Genomic DNA, 26,253 nt, shown 5'->3' with positions numbered 1-26,253 from the left:
AGGAAGAAAAAAATCAGTTTCACACATACAGAATGGGAAGAGACTGTCTAGGAAGGAGTACGGCAGAAAGGGATCTAGGGGTTATAGTGGACCACAAGCTAAATATGAGTCAACAGTGTGATGCTGTTGCAAAAAAAGCAAACATGATTCTGGGATGTATTAACAGGTGTGTTGTGAGCAAGACACGAGAAGTCATTCTTCTGCTCTACTCTGCTCTGGTTAGGCCTCAGCTGGAGTATTGTGTCCAGTTTTGGGCACCGCATTTCAAGAAAGATGTGGAGAAATTGGAAAGGGTCCAGAGAAGAGCAACAAGAATGATTAAAGGTCTTGAGAACATGACCTATGAAGGAAGACTGAAAGAATTGGGTTTGTTTAGTTTGGAAAAGAGAAGACTGAGAGGGGACATGATAGCAGTTTTCAGGTATCTAAAAGGGTGTCATAAGGAGGAGGGAGAAAACTTGTTCACCTTAGCCTCTAAGGATAGAACAAGAAGCAATGGGCTTAAACTGCAGCAAGGGAGGTCTAGGTTGGACATTAGGAAAAAGTTCCTAACTGTCAGGGTGGTTAAACACTGGAATAAATTGCCTAGGGAGGTTGTGGAATCTCCATCTCTGGAGATATTTAAGAGTAGGTTAGATAAATGTCTATCAGGGATGGTCTAGACAGTATTTGGTCCTGCCATGCGGGCAGGGGACTGGACTCGATGACCTCTCGAGGTCCCTTCCAGTCCTAGAATCTATGAATCTATGAATAGTTCTGATTGATTACTGTTGAACTCATTTGAATACGAGTAATTTTACCAGGTGTCCCACAATCAGCATAGGGAAATATGGTCACCCTAGTCATGAGCCACAACTATGGAATTACAACCTGCAGCTGCCTCCAACTTGACTGGAGAGGGGGACTCCAATAAAGGTCTTGTCTGGGGGGACTACAAATTCCAGCATGCCACGCTCCAGCCAGACTAGAACAGCTACCGTTCGTTGCCTAAGAGGCGCACTTTTTGCCGCATTGCACCTTGGGAACTGTAGTCCTAAGCCTGTTGCATACTGGGACTAGAAATCACCTTTAGAAACAGAGGTGATGGGAGCGGCAGACATATTTTTCCTTTTTATGCAAACGAGTTGAGGCCGGTAGCTAATGAGGATCCAGCCGGGCGCCCGCACAGTATTGGGGGTAGCGGCGAGGTCCCGGATGCTGGGGGCGCGTCCCCAGCCGGCGAGGCGGGGTCAGTGCTGGGGGCGGGGTTGACCTTACTCTCTCCCCGTAGTGGCGGTTGCCGTCCGGGCCTGAACCCTGGAGCACGCGAGCTGAAGATGGCGGCGGAGCGCAGCTGGGTGCGGAGGCGGCGCAGCGACCGCTGCCGGCTTTGACCGACCCACCGACCCGCGCGCCGGCTGCGAGCGGCCTCTCAGGCGGAGCGAGCCGGCCGGAGAGCGGCAGAGCCGGGGGAGGCGCTGAGGGGATCCCAGGGAAAGCCGGGGCTGAGGGGGACCGAGGCTCCGGGGTGCCCCGCAGGGGGACCCGGCTCCGAGGAGCGGAGGGGAGGGGAGGTCAGGACGCCAGCGCTGAGGGGGAGGAAGCCTGGCTTTGCCGTGGGCAGGGCCGGAGGGGGAAGCCGGGGGGGCGGCTGCTGCAGCTGAGGTTCCCCTCGTGCCGGCTGCCGGGCGGCCCGCGCCATGTTCTCGGTGCTGTCCTATGGCAGGCTGGTGGCCCGGGCAGTCCTGGGCGGGCTCTCGCAGACGGACTCCCGCGATTACAGCCTGGTGACCGCCAGCTGCGGCTTCGGCAAAGACTTCCGCAAGGGCATCCTCAAGAAAGGCATGTGCTATGGGGATGACGCCTGCTTCGTGGCCAGGCACCGGTCCGCTGATGTGCTCGGTAAGTGCTCACGCTGCGCCCGGCCTCTCTCCCTCCCCACTGCCTGCAAGGGGCCGCCTTTGGCACAGCCCATGTGCGGGTCACTTGCACCATAGACACGGCCCCCCAAACATGTCAAAAGGAAAGGCCGTTGCCAAGCCGTGCTTCCATGGAGGGGCCGTTCCTAGCCCAGACAAGGCCTTGGAGAAGTGGTGGACTGACTGCTGGGTGGTTAGGCCCAGCCTTTGGTATCTTACCTGTAATTGCAAGGCCTAATGTCTGTGAAAAGCAGAAAGGCAACTGTTCATGCAGTGCTCCTTGTTTAAGTGGTTAAAACTTAAGAGTGGTAAATAACTTTAACAGAAAAGGTCATTGAAACAGACACTTCCTATTTTCAATGCACACGATGCCCTTGTCAGTTGAAAGGCAAAGTGACATTGAGACTGGTTTCAAATGTCAGATTTCACTTTCAGCACCCAGTTTACCTTGGTTACACAGTACAGTTTTGATTTATACACAGGACTACTCTGATTCAGATGTCATCACGAGCAGTGAATAAGTCTGGATAATTGTTGTCAGTCTGTAAATAGTAATATTGTGGGGGCGCATGATCTTTTTCAGACATCATTGAGGTTGAATTTTAATCAAAGTTCAGGGGTTGAGCTTCTCAGCAATTGAACCAGCTTTGCACCATAACTTTATAGTACTAAAAAGATCTTAATGGAATTCCAGCCTTTTTTGATTAGACCATAACAGTGGGCTTGTGTTGGAATATGTCATGACTTTGTGATATTGGCAGTACTTCAGAATGTGGAGCGTCTGTGGTAACTTGATTACTTGAATATGACGGAGACATTATTTCAGAAAAGTATATAACTTGGTGATAAGAAACAATGTTTCTGTTCACCTTTAAGGGAGCTGTGGATGATGCTGTGGCTGTCCGGGAGACATGGAAATCTGATCCGTGTGTTCAGTACTCTGCATCTTTTCCACTGGGTCTGAGTCTTTCCCTCTCTTCTCTTCTTCTCTTCCCCCTTCCCCCCCATTAAAAGTAGCTGTCAGACTGCTGTATCTGTGACCCATATTGGCTGTTTTTTGAAGTTCAGTACAAGTCCAGTGCTGATGGATGACTGAATGTTCAGTGATCAGTCTCCCCAGAAATGAAGCACCTGGGGAACTTGTTTTTCAGATAGGTGGACTCTGTGCATGGGAGGGGGAGGGAAGGTGAAAGGAAGGTGGCATTTTCCACTTAGTGGATCTACTGACGCTTCAATTTTTTTTGGTACCATAATTGGTAGCCATATCATATTTGTGTGCGGCTCTTTTCCCAGCCCATCTTGCCTTCCTGCTGGACTCAGCAGAGAATTACAATGCCGAGTTTCTTTTCATTAATTTTCATGGCAACATGACGACAATCACAGGATTGTAACTTCGCTGCAGGGTCAGGCAGAAGGAGAGTTATTATTTAAATTCAAATATACTAAATAGGAAAGCGAAACAGAAAATTACTGGCAGACTAATAGAATTTATAGAAGAAGCCATCTTAATTGGCTTTTTATTGCTTTTCTAACATTAAAATGTACCAATAACTTCAAAATTACTTTATGCTCTGTGGACATCAGAACCCAATATAATTCTAGATGACATAAAAATTCAACCTTGTATCTCAATCCATATTGCTTTAAATCATGGCAATATAGGACTGGAAGGGACCTTGATAGATCATCTGCACTGAGGCATGACTAAATATTATCTAGTCCAGGGGTCGGCAGCCTTTCAGAAGTGGTGTGCTGAGTCTTCATTTATTCACTCTAATTTAAGGTTTAGCGTGCCAGTCATACATTTTAATGTTTTTAGAAGGTCTCTTTCTATAAGTCTATAATATATAACTAAACTATTGTATGTAAAGTAAATAAGGTTTTTAAAATGTTTAAGAAGCTTCATTTAAAATTAAATTAAAATGCAGAGCCCCCCGGACTGGTGGCCAGGACCCAGGCAGTGCGAGTGCCACTGAAAATCAGCTCGCGTGCCGAAGGCGGCACGTGTGCCATAGGTTGCCTACCCCTGATCTAGACCATCCCTGGCAGGTGTTTGTCTAACCTGTTCTTAAAAAGCTGCAATGACCAGAGATTTCATGACCTTCCTAGACAATTTGTTCCAGAGCTTAACTACCTTTACAGTTAGGAAGTTTTATTTTAAGCCCATTACTACTTGTCCTGTCCTCAGTGGTTAAGGAGAACAATTTATCACCTTTTTTTTTTTTTATAACAATATTTTATGTGCTTGAAGACCGTTTTCATGTCCCCTCTTGGTCTTCTCTTCTCCAGACTAAACAAACCCAATTTTTTTCAATCTTTCCTTGTAGGTCATGTTTTCTAGACCTTTAATAATTTTTGTTGCTGTCCTCTGGACTTTCTCCAATTTGTCCACATCTTTCCTGAAGTGTAATGCCCAGAACTAGACATAATACTCCAGTTGAGGCCTTATCAATGCTGAGTAAAGTGGAAGAATTTCTTCTCGGGTCTTGTTTACAACACTCCTGCTAACACATCCCAGAATGTTATTTTTCCAGCAGTATTATATTAACTCATATTTAGTTTGTGATCCACTATAATCCCCAGATCCTTTCCTCCAGTGGTACTTCCTAGGTAGTCATTTTGTATTTGTGTAATTGATTGTACTTTGTACAAAGTGTAGTACTTTGCATTTGTCTGTATTGAATTTCATCCTATTTAGACCATTTCTCCAGTTTGTCCAGACCATTGTGAATTCCAAGTATGTCTTTAAAAACGCTTGTAGTCCCTTCCAGTTCGGTATCCTCTGCAAACTTTATAAGTGTACTCTCTGTGCCATTATCTAAATCATATATGAAGATATTGACTAGACCAGACCCAGGACAGATCTCTGCAGGACCCTATTCAATATACCCTTCCAGCTTGACTATGAATCATCGATAACTCCTTTCCAGCTAGTTGTGCACCACATTATAGTAGGTTCATCTAAGCTATATTTTTCTAGTTTGAGATGGTCATGTGAGACAGTATAAAAAGCTTTAAAATAGAGATGTATCACTTTTACTGCTTTGCCCCATCCACAAGGATTGTTACCCTGTCAAAGAAGGATGGTAGGTTGATTTGACATGATTTGTTTTTCATGAATCCATGTTGACTGTCACTTATTACCTTATTTGTTTCTAAGCGCTTCTAGATTTGATTGTTTTGTTATTTGCTTCATTATCTTTCTGGGTACTGAAATTAAGCTGACTGGTTTACAATTCCCTGGGTTGTCCTTATTTCCCTTTTTGTAGATGGGTACAATATTTCCCCTTTTCCAGTCCTCTGGTGTATCTCCTGTCGTCAATGAGTTCTCTGAGGTAATTACTAATGGCTCAGAAATCTCTTCAGCCAGTTCCGTAAGTATTCTAGGATGTATTCGGCCCTGCTGACTTGAAGACATATAAGAATTCCTTGGACAAGTTAACTTGTTCGTTTTCCTATTTTAGCCTCAGATCCATTGCCATTTACACTGATGTTAACTATGTTAGTTGTCTGATCACTGTTCGTATTGACCTCCTCTCTTCCTCCTGTGCTCCTCCCAGCCCTGTCTCCTTTTTTTGTCTTGGTCTCCCACCTCTTGTCCACTTGGCATCTTTTCTTTCCTTAAAATTCTCTTCTGTAAACTCTTCCTATGTCTCCAAACCCTCTTGCATTTGAAGTGTTGCTTTGTTTTTTTTTTTATTTTGGTCTCCTGTTTTCAAAATCTTTAGAGCTAGTTTCTCATTAATTTGTTTAATGAAGAGCCTTGTACATTTAGTATTATAGTAGAGCAGAATACTAGCACTTTGGTTGGGGATAAAAAACACACCCCTGATCGGCATAAGTTTCACTGACAGAAGCACCAGCACTTGTTAGGGGTGGTTTAATTATGCCAATGGGAGAGCGCTCTCCTGTCAGCATAGAGTGGCTACACAGGAGACCTTACAGCAACGCAGCGCTACAGCTGTGCAGCTCTAAGGTCTGTAGTGTAGACATAGCCTATATAAATCTATTTGGACTGTTTACATTTATCCTTCAACTGCAAAGTCTTTTTTCCATTTAGATTTGATTTTTCCTATTAGTCACTCAGTGACAAAAGTCTGCCAGATACTTTGGCAGAGTAGTTTATGAAGAGCAAGCCTGAGTGGGCTGAATGTGGGTGTGGAGCCACTCCCATTCAGTGGAAAATTTGCATGGGTACTTGGGATTTATTCTTTCTTGGGTCAAAAAAGAGTTGACTTAACATCAAAGAGGCTACACATTTTTTCCTCTCTTTAATAGCGAAAAGGTCAGACAGTTTTGTTGTTTTTTAGCATAGAACTGTTCAAATAGTTCAAATAGGAGCATTGCCAGCAGATCAAGGGACATGATCATTCCCCTCTATTCGGCATCGGTGAGGCCTCATCTGGAGTATTGTGTCCCGTTTTGGGCCCCACGCTACAAGAAGGCTGTGGAAAAATTGGAAAGAGTCCAGCAGAGGGCAACAAAAATTCTTAGGGGGCTGGAGCACATGACTTATGAGGAGAGGCTGAGAGAACTGGGCTTATTTAGTCTGCAGAAGAGAAGAATGAGGAGGGATTTGATAGCTGCTTTCAACTACCTGAAAGGGGGTTCCAAAGAGGGTGGATCTAGACTGTTTTCAGGGGTACCAGGTGATAGAACAAGGAGTAATGGTCTCAAGCTGCAGTGGGGGAGGTTTAGGTTGGATATTAAGAAAAACTTTTTCACTAGGAGGGTGGTGAAGCACTGCAATGGGTTACCTAGGGAGGTGGTGGAATCTCCTTCCTTAGAGGTTTTTAAGGTCAGGCTTGACATAGCCCTGGCTGGGATGATTTAGTTGGGGATTAGGTCTTGATTTGGGCAGGGGGTTGGACTAGATGACCTCCTGAGGTCCCTTCCAACCCTGATATTCTTTGGGTATGTCTACACTACAGGATTAATCCGAATTTATATAATTCGAATTTAGGAAACCGATTTTATAAATTCGAATGTATTCGGCCACACTAGGCACCATTAATTCGGTGGTGTGCGTCCAAGCTACCGTAGTAGCATCGATTTCCAGAGCGTTGCATTGTGGGTAGCCAATAACATCTAATTGCCAATAACATCGATTTGCGGCCACACTAACCTTAATTCGGATTAACAATACCGATTTTGACACTACTCCTCTCGTCGAGGAGGAGTACAGAAATCGAATTAAAGGGCTCTTTAATTCGAATTAAATGGCTTCGTTGTGTGGACGGGTCAAGCGTTAATTCGAATTAAAGCAGCTAAATCCGAATTAAAGTCGTAGTGTAGACCAGGCCTTTGAAATACAAAAATGCTGGTCATCACTGTTTCATGTGTGCTGTGTAGTTCAGTAGTCTCTGACTTCTAGGAAACTAGTAATTTTTTCAAGCTTTGAAGTATATGCCAATCTTTCATAGCAAGATCCGGGACAAAACCCTGATGAAAAGTCATGTCGCACTCATCTTGCAGCAGTTGGTAAAGGGGACGGGATGGGACTGGGATTACTACCAGTGGTTCTTGAGGCTTTATCTTTCCTGTTAACCAAGAACTGATTGGCTGCAAGTTTAACAGATACCTTACTCCCTGACTGGAAGGGAGAACAAACTTACCAATTCAGACTCCTCTTCATTGTTTTCTTTTCTGGGATTTCCTTGGCGAAAAGAAGCCAATTTCTATTACTATCCCTGACCTCTGTTTCTGGTACCTTCATGAGTATTTCCATTGCATGCTGCTGCTATCCATAGTTTTCATGTGATCATTGCCAATTTCATGGCTGCTGAGGCTTCCAAATGCTGGCCCAGAGCAGGGCATTACTGTCCAGTGTAAAATTCAAATTTGGCAACTATTCCCTCTGCTTAAAATCTAGAGCGTGGAAGAATGTAGTGTAGTTAGTTAGAACTTTAGTGAATAGTGCTGTATTTGAAACTGAATGTGGCAGCAGTCTGTCTAGTTACAAGGTAGTCCCGCTTTCCATTTTCTTATTTACACTGTAACATACTACTGTAGGTAGGTAGGGTTAAAAAAAACCCCACTTCGTGTCAGTCACTTTACTGGGCAGGAAAAAGGCCCAAGGGAAAGCAAACAATGGAGGATCTGCGAAAATGATCAAGATAGTGTCAAACTATTTTGGTAGATGAGAACAGGAGTGTGTTCTGTATCTGATGCCAGAAGGGCATAGAAGGCAATGTTAAAAGATTTTTGTTTCTGAAGACATTGTTCAGAGAAACTTGTGCTGGATCAGACCAATGGCATGCCTAGTTCAGTACATTGAGTGTAATCCAGGGAGGTTAGTGGTTGTGTTTAAAAATAAACAAACACATAAATTAAAAGTTGTAGACCCATGAATTAGGTGTAACATTTTTACTTAATATATGAAGAATGAACTAAACAAATATTGTCTTGTCAATAAGATACAGTTTCTTTGTAGGTATGTCAGGGAATACGGCTTCTAGCAGACACTTTTCTCTGATGGATAATGGATACGTCAACAGAACTCTTAAATACTGCTTGAATGTAGCCTTTTGGAAACATGATTCATACATCTTCAGCAAAAACAGCTTTTATTTGGTCTTTTTCTTAACCACAGTTTCTGTAACGGTGTTGAACATGATTTGTTGGCCTGTGCTTACAGTTAGACGCATGTTCAGCCACACCCACTATTGACACTCATGAACAATATGCAACTTTCCTTGCATACCCAAGGCATGAGTGTGGCTGCCTGAAGGGAGAACACTGTTCTGTCAATTCTGTGCAAGGAAACAAGAAGCAAAACTGAACACAGTAGGCAAAGATCAAGCCTTGTCTATGCTGGTGAAACTTTGCAAAAATATCCCACTGTTGTTTACACTATTTCATCTGCACTTGTTAGCAATATTGGGAGCCTTAGTGTAGACAGGCGACAGCGTTTTAAATACTGGGTCAATTAGATCTGTTCTGTGCAGGGATAGATGACAATGCTTCCAATGCCAGCAGCAGCTGGTAGTCCAGGTACACAAGAACTCCCAATATTGCTCAACACTGTGATGCTGAACTAGTGTTAGCTATGCTGGGAAACTCTTGCAAAACTTCCCTAGTGTAGACAAGACTTCACTGTGTTCCTGTAACTTTTAAATCTGTTGATAAGCAGTTCCTCAAATGACAAGTTTGTGTTAAGCATTTGGAAAGTCCCACTCTCTCCTGTGCCCCCCTCCCCCCCCCTCCAAATGGCCTCCTACTTGGCTATTACACTGATCCCAGCTCTGCTGTTGAAGTTAGTAAAAATGTTGTCACTGAGTTTGAGAGCTAGATCTGGTCTTGCATGGAAAATTGACCTAAATGGGATATAAATTCACCTCAGTCCCCCTGTCCAGTTTGTGACGCACCTTGCCACTACTTGCCCTTAGCATGAAGCAGTCTTTTCTATGCCTGATGTGATTCAGCTCCCTGAAACCACTAGCCTTTGGCCCCGCATGCACTGACTTCCAGGTCCCCCCACATCTCACCCTCTCTGTACAGGCAAGTGCTAGGTACATATCAACCCTTGAGTCTTTAGAGTGCTCCCTGCAGTATCCAGCTTTTGTCACTGGACACTCCCGATAATTACCAACTAAGCTTTCCACAAAGTGAGAAGTGTATCCACAGTTTGACTAGTACAACTGTGGATCAGGTCCTTTACAACATCACAGCACTGAGAGAGAATGAGTAGAAACAACAACTGGTTACACATATAAAACAAAACATAAAATGCAATTGTAGATCTATGCTTATTAATGGTTAAATTTCCTATTATATAAAATAGATTTTCTCCCAAGGATTCAGTCTTTGACAAAGCTGCTGGTTTTCAGTCAAAACCAGGATTCAAGTTTTCATGAATATCCCTATGCCCTACAAGGAGTTTCCTCAGTAAATGGATACCAGAATGGTGTGTTTGCTTCTTGTTTCCCCAAACTCATTGTTTTGACCCCAGACTCCCTGTTTGTTCTCCAGTGTGCTGGCTCCAAGTTGTCTTCCTATCCTTGGATTGACTTGAAAGGAAAATGTAGCTGCCATTGTGTTTGGCTTACAAAGCTTAATCTACATAGGAACCTAGGCAAACGTGAATATGCATTCCTTTGTCTGGCAAAACCAGTTCTTCACTTCTGCTGGGGAGTAACACATTGATATAAACTATAAGGACATATTTTCAGTATATAGACATACTTTTTAAAATCTGTACATACATTTCACAATGATATTAATAGGTTTCAGAGTGGTAGCCGTGTTAGTCTATATCAGCAAAAACAACGAGGAGTCCTTGTGGCACCTTAGAGACTAACAAATTTATTTGGGCATAAGCTTTCATGGGCTAGAACCCACCTCATCAGATGCATGGAGTGGAAAATACAGTAGCAGGTATAAAGGAAGGAAAAAAACCACTCCGGTTTGGCCAATGTGCATGGCAGAGGGGCATTGACTCCAATGTGAAACTGCAGAACTGGAATTAATTTGCAAACTGGTCACCATTAAGTTAGGCCTGAATAAAGACTGGGAGTGGTTGGGTCATTACAAAACCTAATTTCCCCCTACTGTTACTCACACCTTCTTGTCAACTGTTTGAAATGGGCCACTCTCATTACCACTACAAAAGAGATTTTTCTTCCCTTGATATCCTACTGTTAATTGAATTGTCTCGTTAGACTGACCTTCCACTTGGTAAGGCAACTCCCATCTTTTCATGTGCTGTGTATATATACTTGCTACTGTATTTTCCACTCCATGCATCTGATGAGGTGGGTTCTAGCCCACAAAAGCTTATGCCCTAATAAATTTGTTAGTCTCTAAGGTGCCACTATGATATTAATGACCAGCGCGATCCTGGTTTTCATTTGAGAGCTCACACAAGATTCTTTATAGATAAATACTATGACAGCAATACATTGGGTGTGGTGAGTTCTTCAGGCCTGATAGCAGTTGCTGTTACAGAATAGAGAACTTTTGCCAGTTGTAATCGAGGGGGATTTGGGGTCACAATGGTTTTTAAAGTATCTTATATATGTTGGCTGAGTATGTGGAGGGGAGGAATGTGCACAACTAACCCATCCGTTGTTAGCTTTGTATGTTTGTTGTTTTCTCCTCCAGTTAATTTATAACTATTGCTGAAGTTTGTTATCCAGTATGCTGAAAATTTAATAACTGCAAGTGGTATTTGCCACATTTTGATTCCCTTGGGTTTAGCACTGCAGCCTGACTTGCTTCATGCTTTGCTCTGAGACTTCTGAGGGTCCTTGATGTACTCGTGAAGAGGTTGGATGAAGCCAGCTTCACAGTAACTGGTGCATACGCAGTAACTCTAGCTTAGCAGGATAACTCCCATAAATGAATGCTGTAGGAGAAGCTGTAATCCAGGGAATCTTGCCCTTCACATGTTTTTCTTTACCTGCTGACGTTATTCCCTTTTGCCATGATTTATGTTCTCCTATACAGAAGCCCTGACTTAACCTTTTGCATGCTTTTGAAAATAGAGTAATACATATGTCCAAGGAAATGTGCGTCTGTAGGTGTTCTGACTTTTACTGAGTATACTGACAAAGTCAAAGGTTTCAAAGAACTTAAATTTAGTAATTCTTCTGTCACTTAAGCAACATTTTAAACTTTAAAACTTAACCAATTACTGTGTTATATGGGTGTTCAGGGTTTGAGGACATTGCATGTTATGAAATATGATGGAAGTAGTAAGTAAACTGAAGTTTAACAATGCTGTTAACTCAAGACAACTACGGTTTTGATGATCTTTTTGTATTGATGTTCTGTGTCCAAGGTGAAAGCAAGGTAAACAAGGATAGTATAAATCAGTACAGCACATTCTGATTCCTCAGCAGCAACATAACAAGTACCAGTAGATTAGTTCTGAATTTTATTTCAGTGAAATCTGAGTTGATGTGCTATTATACTCCTACAAGTAAGTCTTGTCTATATATCGGTAGCATCTGAAGTTGTCTTAAATTCTTCCTTTTTACTGATCTTGGAGTGTCAATTTTTCAGTCTATTATTCAACGTATTGAAAAATATTCAAAATTTCTTTGCTGAACTTCAGCCTCCTTGACCGTTGAAGAAAAGAAATAAAATAAAGTAACTCTTTAATCTGAAGCTCTGTCACATTCCTTTTCTGTACAATAACATACTTTACCCTGACAAGTTACGTGTAACTTTCTCTTGTGGAGAGGCTGTTTTTGAAGGAACTAGAAGAGGGGTTTCCTGGGATTCTTTCTGGTGAGCTCTGCTCCAAGTTCTTAGACAGATGATCTTCTGTGTTTTTTCTGCTCAGAGATTTTAAGAGTGGGGTTTGGCTACTGCATAGTGTACTTTAAAACAACAACAACCCCCCCCCCCCCCCCACACACACACACAAAGCAGGTGTCTAAAAGGTTGTGCACTATTTTGGGGGAAAATCTGATTGTCGATGAGCTATACAGAATCTGGCTCTAACCTGCTGTTGGATTATGTAGTTCATGCCAAGGTCAACTCTAAATCTTCCACTTTGATTTCAAATGGCATCCTATGTGAAGAGCATTTGTAGATGAACAAATTGCATTTTACTGTTTAAATTTTCACTCAACTAGAGGTTAGTTCTATCCTTTTTCCAAAATACATCTTTTACTTAAGCATGCTCTGAAAGAGTGACTTATCATGCAGTATCATGAATAATAGCTTCATTTTTTCCCCAAAATACCATACAATACAGAATATTCCTTCAAATTATGACTTACATGCTGAAGATCAGACAGATCCACCAAATTAAATAATGGAAACATTTTCAAATAGGATTATTTTTCTTATTGGGTATCTGCAATCTATCTTAATATGTCCCTCAGACAATATTTGAATGCAGTGGTGTTAGCATTAAGAACAGACTGTGAAAGACTGTACAAATATTTTAGCCGAACAGACAGCACTTTAGCATTAGCTGTTAACAAACCACCACACTGCTATCATTTAAAAGCTTTAAAATCACTTTGTGGTCAGGTGAGCCAGTCATATCTTATAAACTATTGTAGCTCAACTTTCTATAACTTCCTTTTTTATTGTGATTTATCTTAATCTTTTACTGCCCTGTCACTTTAAAACAAGTCTTGAAACGTTTTTGCTCAGCACTTATAGGGTGGCTGGTAGCCTTGGATAATAATTTGAAGGAGTAAATCGGTTGTGTTTGTAATGTTGTCAATCCGCTATTTAGTTATTACATCTTTTTTTTAAAAAAGTCTCCCTTGTTCTACCTATCCCTTCTGGGCTTCATTTTTTTCCTTCTCTCCCTCACCCCTTGTAACCCCTTGTTTCCTTACCTTATCTGCTCCCTTATATTTTTCTCTCCCACTCCCCTTGCAAAATAAACAAACAACCCCTCCCTACCCTACTTTTGGTCAATATCTCCCCCACTGCCACTGTCCATGCACCCCTTCTGCCATAGGAATTGTAAATTTACCGTGCACCTAATGGCCAAAGGACTAAACTTACCAAAGATAATACAGAAAAGGGAAGAAGTGTGGCACTGTCAGGGAATGCACAGCCCTGCAGACTTTTTGGAAAAAGTTAGGATGGTGGGGTCTTTACTAGAGTCCTCATTGGATCCAGTTCAGAGGTTCATCTCTTGTAGCCTCTGGCTAATAGGTACCTTGAACTTTCCTCCCTCTACTTCCTATTCCTACTAGGAGAGAGAAAAGGAACATTCTCTCTCCTCAAAAAGAACAGGAGTACTTGTGGCACCTTAGAGACTAACAAATTTATTAGAGCATAAGCTTTCGTGGGCTACAACCCACTTGGGTTGTAGCCCACGAAAGCTTATGCTCTAATAAATTTGTTAGTCTCTAAGGTGCCACAAGTACTCCTGTTCTTTTTGTGGATACAGACTAACACGGCTGCTACTCTGAAATCTCTCTCTCCTCACTTTCACATCCCAGAGACTCCAGACTGCTGCTAGTAGTGAGGGACTGTGCTAATTTCCCCCCCCCTTCCTGCTCCACTGTGCTCTAGCTTTAGCACTTGCCTCTGCTGCTGCTCAAAGCTTGGAAAAGCTTTATCAGAGTGAAACTGACCTGATTCAGGGTTGATTCAACGCTGTTCTGAATAGCTACAGTGAGCCCTAGTGCGCTTTAACTCTCTTGCGTGGTTAAAGGTGTAAGCAACAACAGAAGTGCTGGAGTGCTCTTTCTGCTGGTGTAGAACACAACATTGCATTGATTTGAATAGTTCACATTTGGAAGCCTTTCTTCAAACACTTTTCCATTAACCAAAAAAAAAAAAAAAAAATTTACTTTCTACAAAAGTTGCCACTCACGAAAGGGACCACCTCACCGTGAATGAGCAGCAAAAGAACACCTATCTGGCGATATTGGATGGGGAGGGAGTTTCTCTGCATTATCTTCATTTCTGTTCTATTTAAAATCTTCTTTACGCTTTTTCTTCCCCAACACTTTCATTAGCCCACACAGAGGAAGGGATGGAAGTGTAATTTGTATCCCTGAAAAGCTACTTAACTAGCCAAGAAATCTATCTTATAGCAAAGTCAGTCTCTTCACAGAACATAATTCTAAGTTGTGTGTTTTTTTTTTTGTTTTTTTTTTTTAGCTTTAGACTTTTAATCTGTTTTACTAGCTGTCAGATGTGTCTGGACCTTTACCCCACAGCTAACATTGGAAGTTCACTTATATGTGTACTTCTTTAAAACCAAAAATTCCCTTCCAGGTCTCTAACGATATTCTGTTAGATTATCTCTGTCATCTCATGTCATAGTAAAATTGTAAATAACTATTTGGGAAAAAAATGTTTCTTACAGAATTATGGTTAGCAAACTGTGGTGTGTGTTTTAGCTGTTGCACCTTCTATGTATATATGCTAGAATGAAATGAATATCAAACTGTTTGAAACTTTTGTTTTATTAACAGTAAATTGTGTTTTCCCCTCTTTTTAGGGGTAGCAGATGGTGTAGGCGGCTGGAGAGACTATGGGGTTGACCCTTCTCAGTTCTCAGGGACGCTAATGCGAACATGCGAACGTTTAGTAAAAGAAGGACGGTTCGTACCAAGCAATCCTGTTGGAATTCTTACCACAAGTTATTGTGAGCTGCTGCAGAACAAAGTACCTTTGCTTGGTAAGAGCAGTAAATATTGTTCATTGTGCATGTCCTCTAGACACAGATTTGTAGATTCAAAATGGTTTTAATGTTTAAACTTAGTACACCAGCACGACAAACCAGGGCCAGCTTTTTAATTTAAAAAGGAAAACATGAAATGAAATTGCAGGTCTGTAACCCAGTGTGTCTTGTGAGCATCTTGCAGAATGGATACAAAATAAGTTCCTACTGAAGTCAGCTACTCACTATATGTTCAACAAACTCATTCTCAATTTGAAACCTTTTAGGAGTTTGTAGTTTTGTGACCAAACTCAGCCTGAACCCATATTTTTCTGAAGATAGTAACAGGATACTCTGGTTACTGGGTCTCCTTGCCTTACTGCTACTTTTGAGCTTCCTGTGCACTGTGGGTTTTAGACTTCACTGAATGTCATTGAAAGGGACTGTACGCTAAATGGCTTGTGCTGTACAGTCATTGGTATCCTACTGTATGTCCTTTTCTTTGTGGGAAGAGATTATATGAAGCACAACTAAAGAAATATGCTAGAAATAATGGTTTGTTAAATGTTGTGCACCTAGTATGCCTTTGGATATGTACACTAACTCCCTTGGAAAGCAATGGGAATTATGAGTGGACATGAAGGCAGAATTTGGCTCTGAATAGGCAACCTTGAAAACTGAACACTAAGGGGACACTTACAACCTTTCAGACCAAGAGCGAGTTACTCTGCCTCACTCACATGCTTCTCACCTGACCTTAAACTTCTTTGCCAGAAGAGCTCTATGTAAACTATATTTAGCTAGAGTTTGCTGAGCTCAGAAACAGATGTTCACTTTTTATTATACATGTAAAGAATGGGTACAAACCCCAGAAATGACCTTGTCACTTAAGAATAGCACTGTTCCTTCGGTGGGTTTAAGTGTTTAACTATACTGGGGCTGTTTGTACAAAACAGTCAAAGTAAACAAGTGATCTACAAGGTGGACCACTGGTAATGAGTTCTAGCAGCCCTTTTATAGAGGGAGGCCAACTTTGTGCTGCTTGACCTTTCAAATTCTCAAGAGCAGCATATGTTGTCACAAGATCTGCATTCCACACATGGATTTCTAGTTACAGTACCTGTTAGGTTCATTAGTTTCATATTCTAACTTTAGTCTTTTCCTGCTCTTTCTTCCCTTCAAAGCACTGTAAAGAGTCACTTGTGGTGGGAGTTATTCTCCATGTTTTTATTCTTTAACCCCCCCCCCCCCAACCCTCTGATCTTTTTATGTCGTATCTTGCAGTAGTTCCTCTGCTTAAGAACACCAAAGTATGAACTATCTTTCCTTGCTTGTGCTTGTGGCCTGATGCTGGTTTCCTCAGTGCAGAATCCTGCAAATACTTGGACATGAAATAATAAGGGAGAGGGAGGAAAACTGAAGTTATTCCAGGCACAATATTTGTGTTGCAGTGCTATTTTGTCCATTCTGTTTTGGACTCCGTTAGTTTCTTAATTCTGGAGTCTAACAGTCTACTTTTTGTAAGTGTAAAGTGACTTTTTGCTGAGCTTGTTTTCTTTTAAGCTGACATGATTTTTACTTGTCCTTCTCTAAGGTTTGGGGGAATCAGGGTCCTATATGAACCCAAGAGTTAGGACTTCATTGCTCTTCAATTGCAACAAAGACCTCTGTCAGAGGTAGAAGAGTTAATGGCCGTGTGCTAAATAAAAGGTCTGGATCCTGAGTCTAGCTCACTGTAAACACCAGGGTCTATTAAAAACGCAGCTGTGCTTTGAAACGTCTTCTAGTGGAAAATCCAGATTTTTCACTAATGTATGGTATCAGCACGTCTGCTGGAGATGGTTTCTAATAGTGTGAGAGCACGCTTTAGCTTCAGTTGTACTTCACATTCTTTAGGAAAGATTTGTTTTTTCTAGTTAGAATTACCACCCTCTTTAAGGAAGTCAGTGTATTTCCTTCTCTATGAAGGACCTGGACAGTGTTGGCCCTTTTACAATATAATATTTGCTGTAGTTTATCTACTGTCACCATGAGCAACCAGTCGCAGATGCTACATTGGAATGAATGAAAACTCTACAATGCCCTCAGCATGAGTGGAATATTTCTGAAATTATCAGGGATGTTTCAATTCCTCCCCTTCTTATTCTACATTTTAATCCATCTAGAATGGTAATTACAAAAGTGTTTCACAAAAGGAAATTTAGTAGGAAGTTAGTATACCAAAAACAAGACAAGAACTTTCTTTAAGACACCCCCCCGGCCCCCGAGATAAATACTGAAGACAATTGCAAAGCTATCAGTTACAGAACAAGTGATAATGTTTGAATGAACTTCTGATAGTCCTAGTTTAAAAACTTGGCATATGCTGTTGTAAATGTTACAGAAACTTTCCCAGTTGTCAGAATGTTGATCAGCCAGCTATAAAGTGTCTAAGCAGCTAACAGTGCCTTCTCGCACTTGTTTAAATATTGGAGCTAATTTCTTGAGCTTTAAAGCAATGCACTTATTTCTGAATGAATTATATTAATATACCATACATTCCTCTTAAAATCTAGACCTCCTTTGGAGCCAGTCTTACAAAGTTTTTTTGTCTTAAAAGGAAAAAGGAGCACGTTCGTTGCTTTGCCACCATTACTGGAACAATGTCTACTGACCACTTTCATTAATCTATTTACTCTTTACAAATTATTTGTAGTAGTGAATGAAAGCATGTGGACAACACCTAGCATAGTGTAAGTGCTACAGAATCCTGCTACTAATACCTTCACACTAATCAGAGTTTCATTATTTAGTTTCAGAGTGGTACTGTCTGTAAAATAAGCCTCCTATAGGAGACTCTGCTGACATAGCAACACCTAAATATTTTGTAATAGGAAATGTACTGGAATGTAGCGGCACAATATAATGAGACAAATCTGTAGCTGGGGTTGGAAATGATTGCAGTAATCTCAGTGCTTTGTTCCTACTCTTAATGCATATTCACTTTGTTTTGTGTTAACGGGTATTTACTTCTGTTTTTTGCCGACAATGATAGGTAATCTAACAGCTGGCCTAAGAAGAAAATCTGTTGAACAGATAGACTAGAAGTAGCAGCATATACATTATAGGATCTATCTCCAGTTGATCTAATTAATTATTTTTTCCCCCTAGGAAGCAGTACAGCTTGCATAGTAGTTTTGGACAGAACAAGTCATCGTTTACATACAGCAAACTTAGGAGATTCTGGATTTCTGGTAGTCCGAGGAGGAGAAGTAGTACATCGGTCTGATGAGCAGCAACATTACTTCAACACTCCATTCCAGCTGTCAATAGCTCCACCAGAAGCAGAGGGAGTCGTCTTAAGTGATAGGTGAGATGGGGAATTAATCAGAAACATGGATCAAGAACTTGAGATTTTCTTCCCAAGGGTTCACGGTTCTGGTCTTTGTACTGAAACTTCACACACAGGCTTTTAATAATGCTCCCATTTGAAAGGCGAATCCCCTTCTCCACCTGTTTTTCTTCAAGGTAGTGTAAGCATTTCTCAGGCTTGAATTTATCGAATCTTATAGGCTGTTGCCATGGTCTAATCTCTGCTCGGGGTAGCAACGATCTTGATTACATGCAAGTGATTCCTTTCTGTAAAGTTAGGTGCACACTGAATATAAAGCGTTTCTGATATCCTCACAGGGACTTGTGTATTATGGAACTGTTCTGATGAAAATACAAATATACCTGTTTCTGTACATTGTACACCATAAATGTGTCCACTTTATGTCTAGTTCCTAGAAATGACTTCAGCTGTCATGTGCTGCAATATCTAGACACAACAGGAAAAATTCAGGTTGTAGTAACCTTCATGATAAATTCGATTGCTTCTGCAATTTAAGTTGAGCTCTTAACATTATTGCAATTGCAAATAGCTTTTGGCTGCTGCCTCTTTATTTAGCAGCATTTGTAGGAGCCTCAAATGCAAGTTTAATATTGGCCTACTAATGATTCAGTATTTGGTGCATTTTCTTTTCTCCTTTTTTTTTTTTGGTAGCCCATCTAGGGTCAGGGAAGATGGCATAAAATATGTTATGCTATAGTAAGCTTTATTTATTTATTTATTTTAAACTAAAATAGGAGAATTACTTTATGGAACCTATGTAAAGTACATATTATGCCATTATCTGGAAGAATATTGAAGCATGGAAAAGTAACTGCCAGGCATCTGGCTGCAACATATCTGCAGTGAGATGCAAATAAAGATTGACATAGTTATAACACACAGTGCACAATTAGCTAGCAAAGCTGGCCTAATGTATAACACTTTTTTTTTTTTTTCCTTCCCATTTGACTTAAGTCAAATACAGTTTGTTCAGGTTGTTGTATACTGCAATAGTGCCTCATTTTATTGCGGGTTTTCCTTCCCAACCCCCATGCATCGTTTGGGACTGATTGGGAATACACTAACTTACATAGCCAGGCAGTGAGGTAGTGAATACTTGAGGAACAGAGCAGGGAAGCATGTGACTGCAGCTTGCATTTCAGTACAGTTAAGTTTCCAGCAGCACACTCTGTTCAATCAAAATGAGCAAAACTCCCTTTTGGCAGAACTCCGAGCTCAGAGATGGGAATGTTACAGAAGTACACTCTGTCCAATAGAAACGAAGTCATTTCAAAACAGAGGACTAGCAGAGGACATGATTTCAAAGCAATCTGTATTTCACTGCTGGCTAATAATTTTTCTAAACTAATGAAACTTCACTAGTGAACCCTAAAACACAAAATGTAAGACATACCTCCTTGTCTGTCTGTCCTTGGGCTATTTTTGTAATAAAGGAAATGCTTTTTCTTGACTTATTCGGTAATTATTTTATATAAACATTGTACAAGTTACATTTCTTAAATCAAAGATTATAGACTCATTAAAGTGCTCTCTCTCTTTTTCTTTTCTTTTTATTTATTTTTTTTAATCCTGACTATAGAAAGTGATAGAGCTGTGTCCAGGGAATGCAGTATGAATCTGAAGTTCTTGTTCTGAGGTTGTAGACTCCAAATTGGGCAAGGTTTGGGCTTTATAACTTTTAATACCAAAAAAATTCTTTTGAGGATGTTTGGAAATAGTTCCAACTACTGATTGTTCTTTGTGTATGGCTTTAATTATAGGAAAGTATACAAAGAGTGAAGGGAGGAGAGCTGTCATAAGAATTTGAAATCCGTGCACTTTAAAAGTCGTCTTTATTGCACAGTAACTGTACATTGTTCTAATAGTTCTTGAGTGAAATCTAGGTATCTGCAAAAGTAGAGTCCATTACATGAAAAGACAAAAGTAGCTATCAAGAATAACGTTCTTGGAAATTAGAAAAACAAAGACTGAGTCATCATGAAATAAGGAAAGTGTGAGATGATCAGCTTTTAAGATGCCCACACTTCCACTCTGACTCATGGTTATATCAAGTCACCTAGTCTGTTGCACTCTTAACATTAATTGCAAAGGTAATTAAAAGTCAGAGTAAATCTCAGTATTTTTCTTCTATCGACTAAGCTTAATGTTAAACTGGTTCTATCCAAGTGAGAGTCAAGTGACCTAAAACTCTAATTTGGAAATGCTAACCTTTCTGAAACTACAAGTTTAAATCACAACCCTGCATCCTTCTATGGTGTGCTATGCATTTTTTTTATCCAAAAATCTCCCGGCAGGATCTTGTCTATGCCAAAATAAATACTTTCTCCTGTGTATTCTGCACCAGTGGACTATCTGGCTACTGCCCACTGCTGGTGATGTACCTAAATAGTCTGAAATACTTTGGGATCCTTCTTGATAAAAGGTGTATCCAGTAAGCAGGCTTGCCATTTCAATCTTAAATTAGCCTTTCGGTTATAGCCTTGTTCTACATATTTAAGTGGGAATGAGAAGGAAACTTCAAACTGCAGTACCGCCTGATGGTTACAATGGAGATATACTTGCAAAATATATTAGACTGAAGAACTATCCCAATCAAGCATTTTCAGTGCAATTCTCTGGTGTAGTGTTTCAGATGCCACCTATTTGTGATTATACTTCTGTTATACTGGCTTTCATGACAAACTACACTGCTGTATTTTTCCAGAAAACAGATTTCATAACGTCAGTGAATTGCAAAACCTATTGATGCTGTAATTGAACAGGATTTGGTACCATTAGCATAAGCTAATGTCCATTTCTTTGACATGGTGGTGTTCTCTTCACAGCCCGGATGCTGCTGACAGTACTACTTTTGATGTTCAGCTAGGAGACATTATTCTGACAGCAACAGATGGACTTTTTGATAACATGCCTGACTATATGATTCTTCAGGAGCTAAAAAAGCTGAAGGTAACCGAAAATGAAGTGTGTGCCATTGAATTTCGATACTATAACTGATTTATAATATGAATAATGGGCAAAAGTTGTTACTGCCTCTTAAATGTTCCAAGAATGGCTTTTTTACGTAACGAATGAATCAGAACACCATTGTATTAAACAACTTTATCTGGGGTGACAGGATTGTTGGGCTTGAAAATACAATACAAGTCAGCTGTAAAAGCTGAAAATGGAGTATAAGAACTAGTATAAACCTGTGTAACATCCTCGAGGAAGCTATTTTGATATTATCCTGCATATTAACTTTTCAGTGGCCTTTCATTTTGTGGTTTCAAAAGAGGCTTGTCTGCTGATAGGATCTTATCCCTGAGATAAATTACTGAAAGTCGTTGGTAGACAGAAAGTAAGTGGCTGCCTTGTAGACAAAGTGAGTCGGAGATGCTCTAGGAATTGTCTAAACGCTTGCTTGAAATTTTGCTCTTTTGTGGGTAACAGGAGAAATTCTCATTATTTTCCACCAGAAATCTCTCATCTTTCATCCTTTTTTCCAAACAGCATTCAAATCTGAAAGGCTCCATTTCAGTCTAAAGCTATGGCTAGGTTAGGTATTGTGGGTTTTTTTTTTTTTTTTTTAAAGGTGTAGTAGACAGGGTTCAACACCTTGAAAAATGTGTTGGAGGGGTGCCTAGGGTTGACCATTATCTGCTAACACTTTTAAAACAACATATTCTTAGTCTAGAATGGATATGCAGGGGAAACGTGAGCGCCACCTATTGGCACATTTGGGTAAGACCGCAAATAGAAATGTGGGTTATGATGGAAAGTTGAGTCAAGAATTGTCAAAGCCTGCTCACTCCCCAAACTGTTAGGGAAATTCAGATATGCTCAGAAATTTGTCCTTTGTCAGACTTAAATGACCACTGTCTACAAAGACAGGGACGGATAGCTCAGTGGTTTGAGCATTGGCCTACTAAACCCAGGGTTGTGAGTTCAATCATTGAGGGGGCCACTTAGGGATCTGGGGCAAAATCAGTACTTGGTCCTGCTAGTGAAGGCAGGGGGCTGGACTCGATGACCTTTCAGGGTCCCTTCCAGCTCTACGAGATAGGTATAAATAATATATGGAGATATACCTACTATATAACTTGCAACAGAAAGATGTTTATTTTCACATCATGTTAATTGTATCAATATTCCAATAATGTGTATGTGCCTGAATAAAATTCCTGTGGTGGGTTGCTCTTGTAAGAATAACTTGTTCTTCCATCAATTTAGAATTCTAATTATGAGAGTATACAACAGACAGCAAGAAGCATTGCTGAGCAAGCTCACGAACTGGCATATGACCCCACTTACATGTCACCTTTTGCACAGTTTGCATGTGACAATGGATTGAATGTGAGAGGTAAGATTTCCTTCTCTTGGGTAACATAAATCTGATGGTGTCAGATGCAATTCCTTTGTTGGATGCATGCCAGAGTTCCTGAATAGTAAGTGATCTTAGGTATGTTCTGGGAAAGAAGGATGCCAGTCATAATTGGGAGGTAGTGTGATCCAGTGCATAGGACATTGATGAAATAGTCAGACCTGTATTCTGTTTTTGGCTCTACCATTGACCTGTTGTGTGGCCTTGGGCATAGCATGTCTCCCCTCTTTATTTTCCCTCCCATCCTCTGGTCTGATTAGATTGTAAACTCTTCTATAGGCATTACCAGAATACATATAACCCTTGTTTTTATTTTAGTAGTCTGTTTGCAGAATGCTCCCCGTTCATCTGACATTGTTCAGTCCCTTTACCCTCTGTGATCCTCCTCTTCCATTCTCTGGAGAGGTCTCTAGTACACCTGGCAGAGTCCTGAGGGTTCCATTTAATAATTCACTTTAAAGAAAGGAAAAAGTCTTCCTAATGTAGTGGGCAAGGCTGCCTTCAAGGCCCATTGAAACCCCCTCCTATTGTTGGGGGGCTGTTAGCCTGTGTGCCTCTCTCATCATTCCATCTGCCTTGTGGGTGTGAATCTCTAATCTTAACTCCTGCCAGCCAGAGAATTTATTGCTAGCTGTGCAGAGCACAATCATTCGCTGCTTCCCTTGTGACTGCTGGTCCTTTGTATCCACAGGCTTAATGGGAGTTTGTGTAACAAAATACCACTTCACAGAGTAACTTCACCAGAACCTTACACTGCATTCTTACAGCACCACAACCCACAATCCTTTTTAATGGGTTTTGCAGTTGAAGAGTTTGGTAGTATCTTGCATTAGCAAAATAGATCAGTAGCCCTCTGAGATCCTTGCAATATATCATGTGGGTGTGTATACACCTGCATTTTGTAGAATACAAGTCATTTTGTTACTGCAAATATATGCACTACAAAATTATAAAAGTTTTTCAAAGACTATTAAACTCACTCAGCTGCTTTTCAAATGTGAATAACAATCTTCTTTAAGGGGAGGTATCTAAAGACATTCCTTATTTTTGAGTGATTTACTAGGTCTGAGTTCAGTGATGTACTGAATCAGGTTTTAATATATGTCCAGACTTGGAGGGGGGAAGAAAATTCTTTTAAAAGATAATTTGAAAATAGGCTTTCCACTTACCTGTTAAAAACAATGCTGAAGGTTCTCACTAATGCTTAAAATAGTATATAGGAAAGTGCTTTTCTTATAGGTATCTCTGATGCCATCAGTTACTTTGGAAAAGGAAGTAGAGGAGTTAGAGGCTTTTAGATGCATGTGTCTAAACATATTACTAATTTTGAATCTTGATTAGTTTCTTAACCAAAAAAACCCCCAAAACCTCCATGTAGAATTGTTTCATCAAACTATCCATGCCTTATTTCATTATGTAGTTTCCTGATCTGATCTTCAGATTAAAACATCTGATTTTCTTGCATTACAGGGGGAAAGCCAGATGACATCACCGTCCTTCTTTCTATAGTAGCTGAATATACAGACTGATTTGCCTAAAATGTCAATGTCTGTTTTTCATTATTCTGGAGTTTCTAGCTTTGTGTGTACTGTTTCCTGCTGGCAGGATCGCTTTCTTTCTTTGCAGCTGATCTCAATGGCCAGTTACTCAAGCCTGTTGCCTCTTATGACACAATTGAGATCCTTTAAGAACCACTATTGTAGTACACTGGTCTTCGTCTGCCAGCAAGAAATGAAGAAACTTAAGGCATGAAGCTTGTCTCTCAAAACTTAGTAATCATTCACAAGGTGGTGGAAACCAGATCCATATGGTTACTACTTCTAAAATGTGACTAGTTTCAAATGATTGATATTGATTGGTTACAATTCAAAACTAGATTTAATAAATAAAATTGATAAACCCTCCACAAGAGGGTGTATTACTATTCTGCTAGAATCAGCCATTCTCCAACAAAGGAGATGTTACAAAGCATACTTTCATAAACATAGTCTTGTTAGTGATAGGTGAGGGTTTGTTTATATATAAACTCCAATTTTCAAGGGGTTTATAGCTGCTGTAAACATTTTGCTCTTGGCATACATGGTGTCAGCCTTAGCCTTTTTCTAGTACAAAATTTGAAAAAACAAAATTAGTTTGAGCTGTATGGATGCACAAGTGTTTTGTGATTTCAGGTGCTTAATCGTGAGCTTATACATGAAAGTTTTTTGCAAATAATTCGTCCATAATGGAGCCTGGTATCTCTGGATGTTTTTTGGCAGAGGGGAACTTTTTGTTTAAAAAAGGTTTATTAATATGTTAAGTTGTAACTCAAATTCACAAAAGCCAGAATATTCAAAGTTGAGGTTTAGCATAATATCCTTAATCTGTCTCTGATCAGCGTGTGGTGACATGCCATGTATGCTGCAATATCTAAGAATGATGGGTTGCATTAAGAACAGATAATCCTCAGTTCTGAACTTCCTTGCTTTTGTTTGCAGAGAACTTTACTGTTAACTAGGCATAGTTTGTGTTAATATTGCCATTCTTGCTTTGTATAAAATAGAATCTGTACCAAATTAATTTGATTGTCATGCTGACTCAAATGTGCACCTCTGCTTATGCTGTGGCGGCAGCAGCAGTAAGTATACAAATGGAAAATAGTTAACTAGTAACTAGCAAAATTTACATTTCAGTAACTGATATTTAGGGTTTTCAGAATGAACCTTCATGATGTTTACAATTATTTAATAGCCACTTTGCAATATAGCATTTCCTTATGAATTTTAGTAGCTCGCAATTGTTTCCCCAATTTCTGCAAGCTCTCTTTCTGAGGTGCATAAAAGCTGATAGCTATAAAGATCATATATATTTTTGGTCAGTTTTTCATTAACTTTTTTTGCTGGTAGAAAAGTACTTAGAAATAAATTAAAGCCATGTTTTATATAAAAGTCAGGTAACGATGTTTAGATGAGTGCAGTTAAACTTGGTCAGTAAGGAATCTCTCCTTATCTGAAAGGAGATTTTACTACCTGGTTCATTGTATTAAAACTGTTAAGTTTTTGAGGAAATGTCAAATTGTTAAAAGAATTTTTTTTGGTGGAGTTGTACTGTATATTTGCATAATGGTATGTCAAGCTTTTATTTTATTTAAAATCACTTAACATGTACCATGTACATGTCATTTTACTATATTTTAATGCATCATGCTTGTAACAGGCATTTCATTTGAGAATGAGTGATTAATTTGGAAGCTGTTCAGTAATTTATCTGCTAGTCATAAATTGACCTAATGTTAGATACATTTTAAATCACCTTTAACTACTTGTCAAAATGCCTTAACTACCCTAACTTGGCCAAAATAGTAGTAGTTTGGTGGGGATATGAGAAGGATTATACTAATGAAGAAAATCTTAGTGTTACTTTTTTTTATTTTGTATATACAAAATAAAAAAAAGTAACAGTGAGTGGCAGACAACTTAGCACAAACTGTTTGCAGTCCCTTTCATTTTTAAAATTTGAGCAAGCTGTATCTAGGTACACGTTGGTGGAA

At 40.1% G+C, this 26,253-nt stretch overlaps 1 protein-coding gene across 1 annotated transcript; it reads left to right on the top strand.

Annotated features, from left to right (window-relative positions):
- The first annotated feature begins 1,679 nt into the window (after positions 1-1,679).
- On the top strand, positions 1,680-24,253 carry PPTC7 (protein phosphatase targeting COQ7). The gene is made up of 6 exons (XM_065418044.1): positions 1,680-1,881; positions 14,827-15,006; positions 18,139-18,337; positions 21,187-21,310; positions 22,574-22,703; positions 24,195-24,253. The coding sequence occupies exons 1-6, from the start codon at positions 1,680-1,682 to the stop codon at positions 24,251-24,253; spliced, it is 894 nt and encodes a 297-aa protein (XP_065274116.1).
- The last annotated feature ends 2,000 nt before the right edge of the window (positions 24,254-26,253 follow it).

Source organism: Emys orbicularis, chromosome 16 (genome assembly GCF_028017835.1).
Source record: "Emys orbicularis isolate rEmyOrb1 chromosome 16, rEmyOrb1.hap1, whole genome shotgun sequence".
NCBI classification, from domain to species: Eukaryota; Metazoa; Chordata; order Testudines; family Emydidae; genus Emys; species Emys orbicularis.
This window is presented reverse-complemented; position numbering and strand designations above follow the sequence as displayed.

Excerpts from the sequence above, each read along its gene's own strand:
- PPTC7 (XM_065418044.1), top strand. The coding sequence starts at position 1,680 with ATGTTCTCGGTGCTGTCCTATGGCAGGCTGGTGGCCCGGGCAGTCCTG. Across the intron at positions 1,882-14,826 it reads CCGGTCCGCTGATGTGCTCG|GGGTAGCAGATGGTGTAGGC; the intron begins GTAAGTGCTCAC and ends CCCTCTTTTTAG. Across the intron at positions 15,007-18,138 it reads GAACAAAGTACCTTTGCTTG|GAAGCAGTACAGCTTGCATA; the intron begins GTAAGAGCAGTA and ends TTTTCCCCCTAG.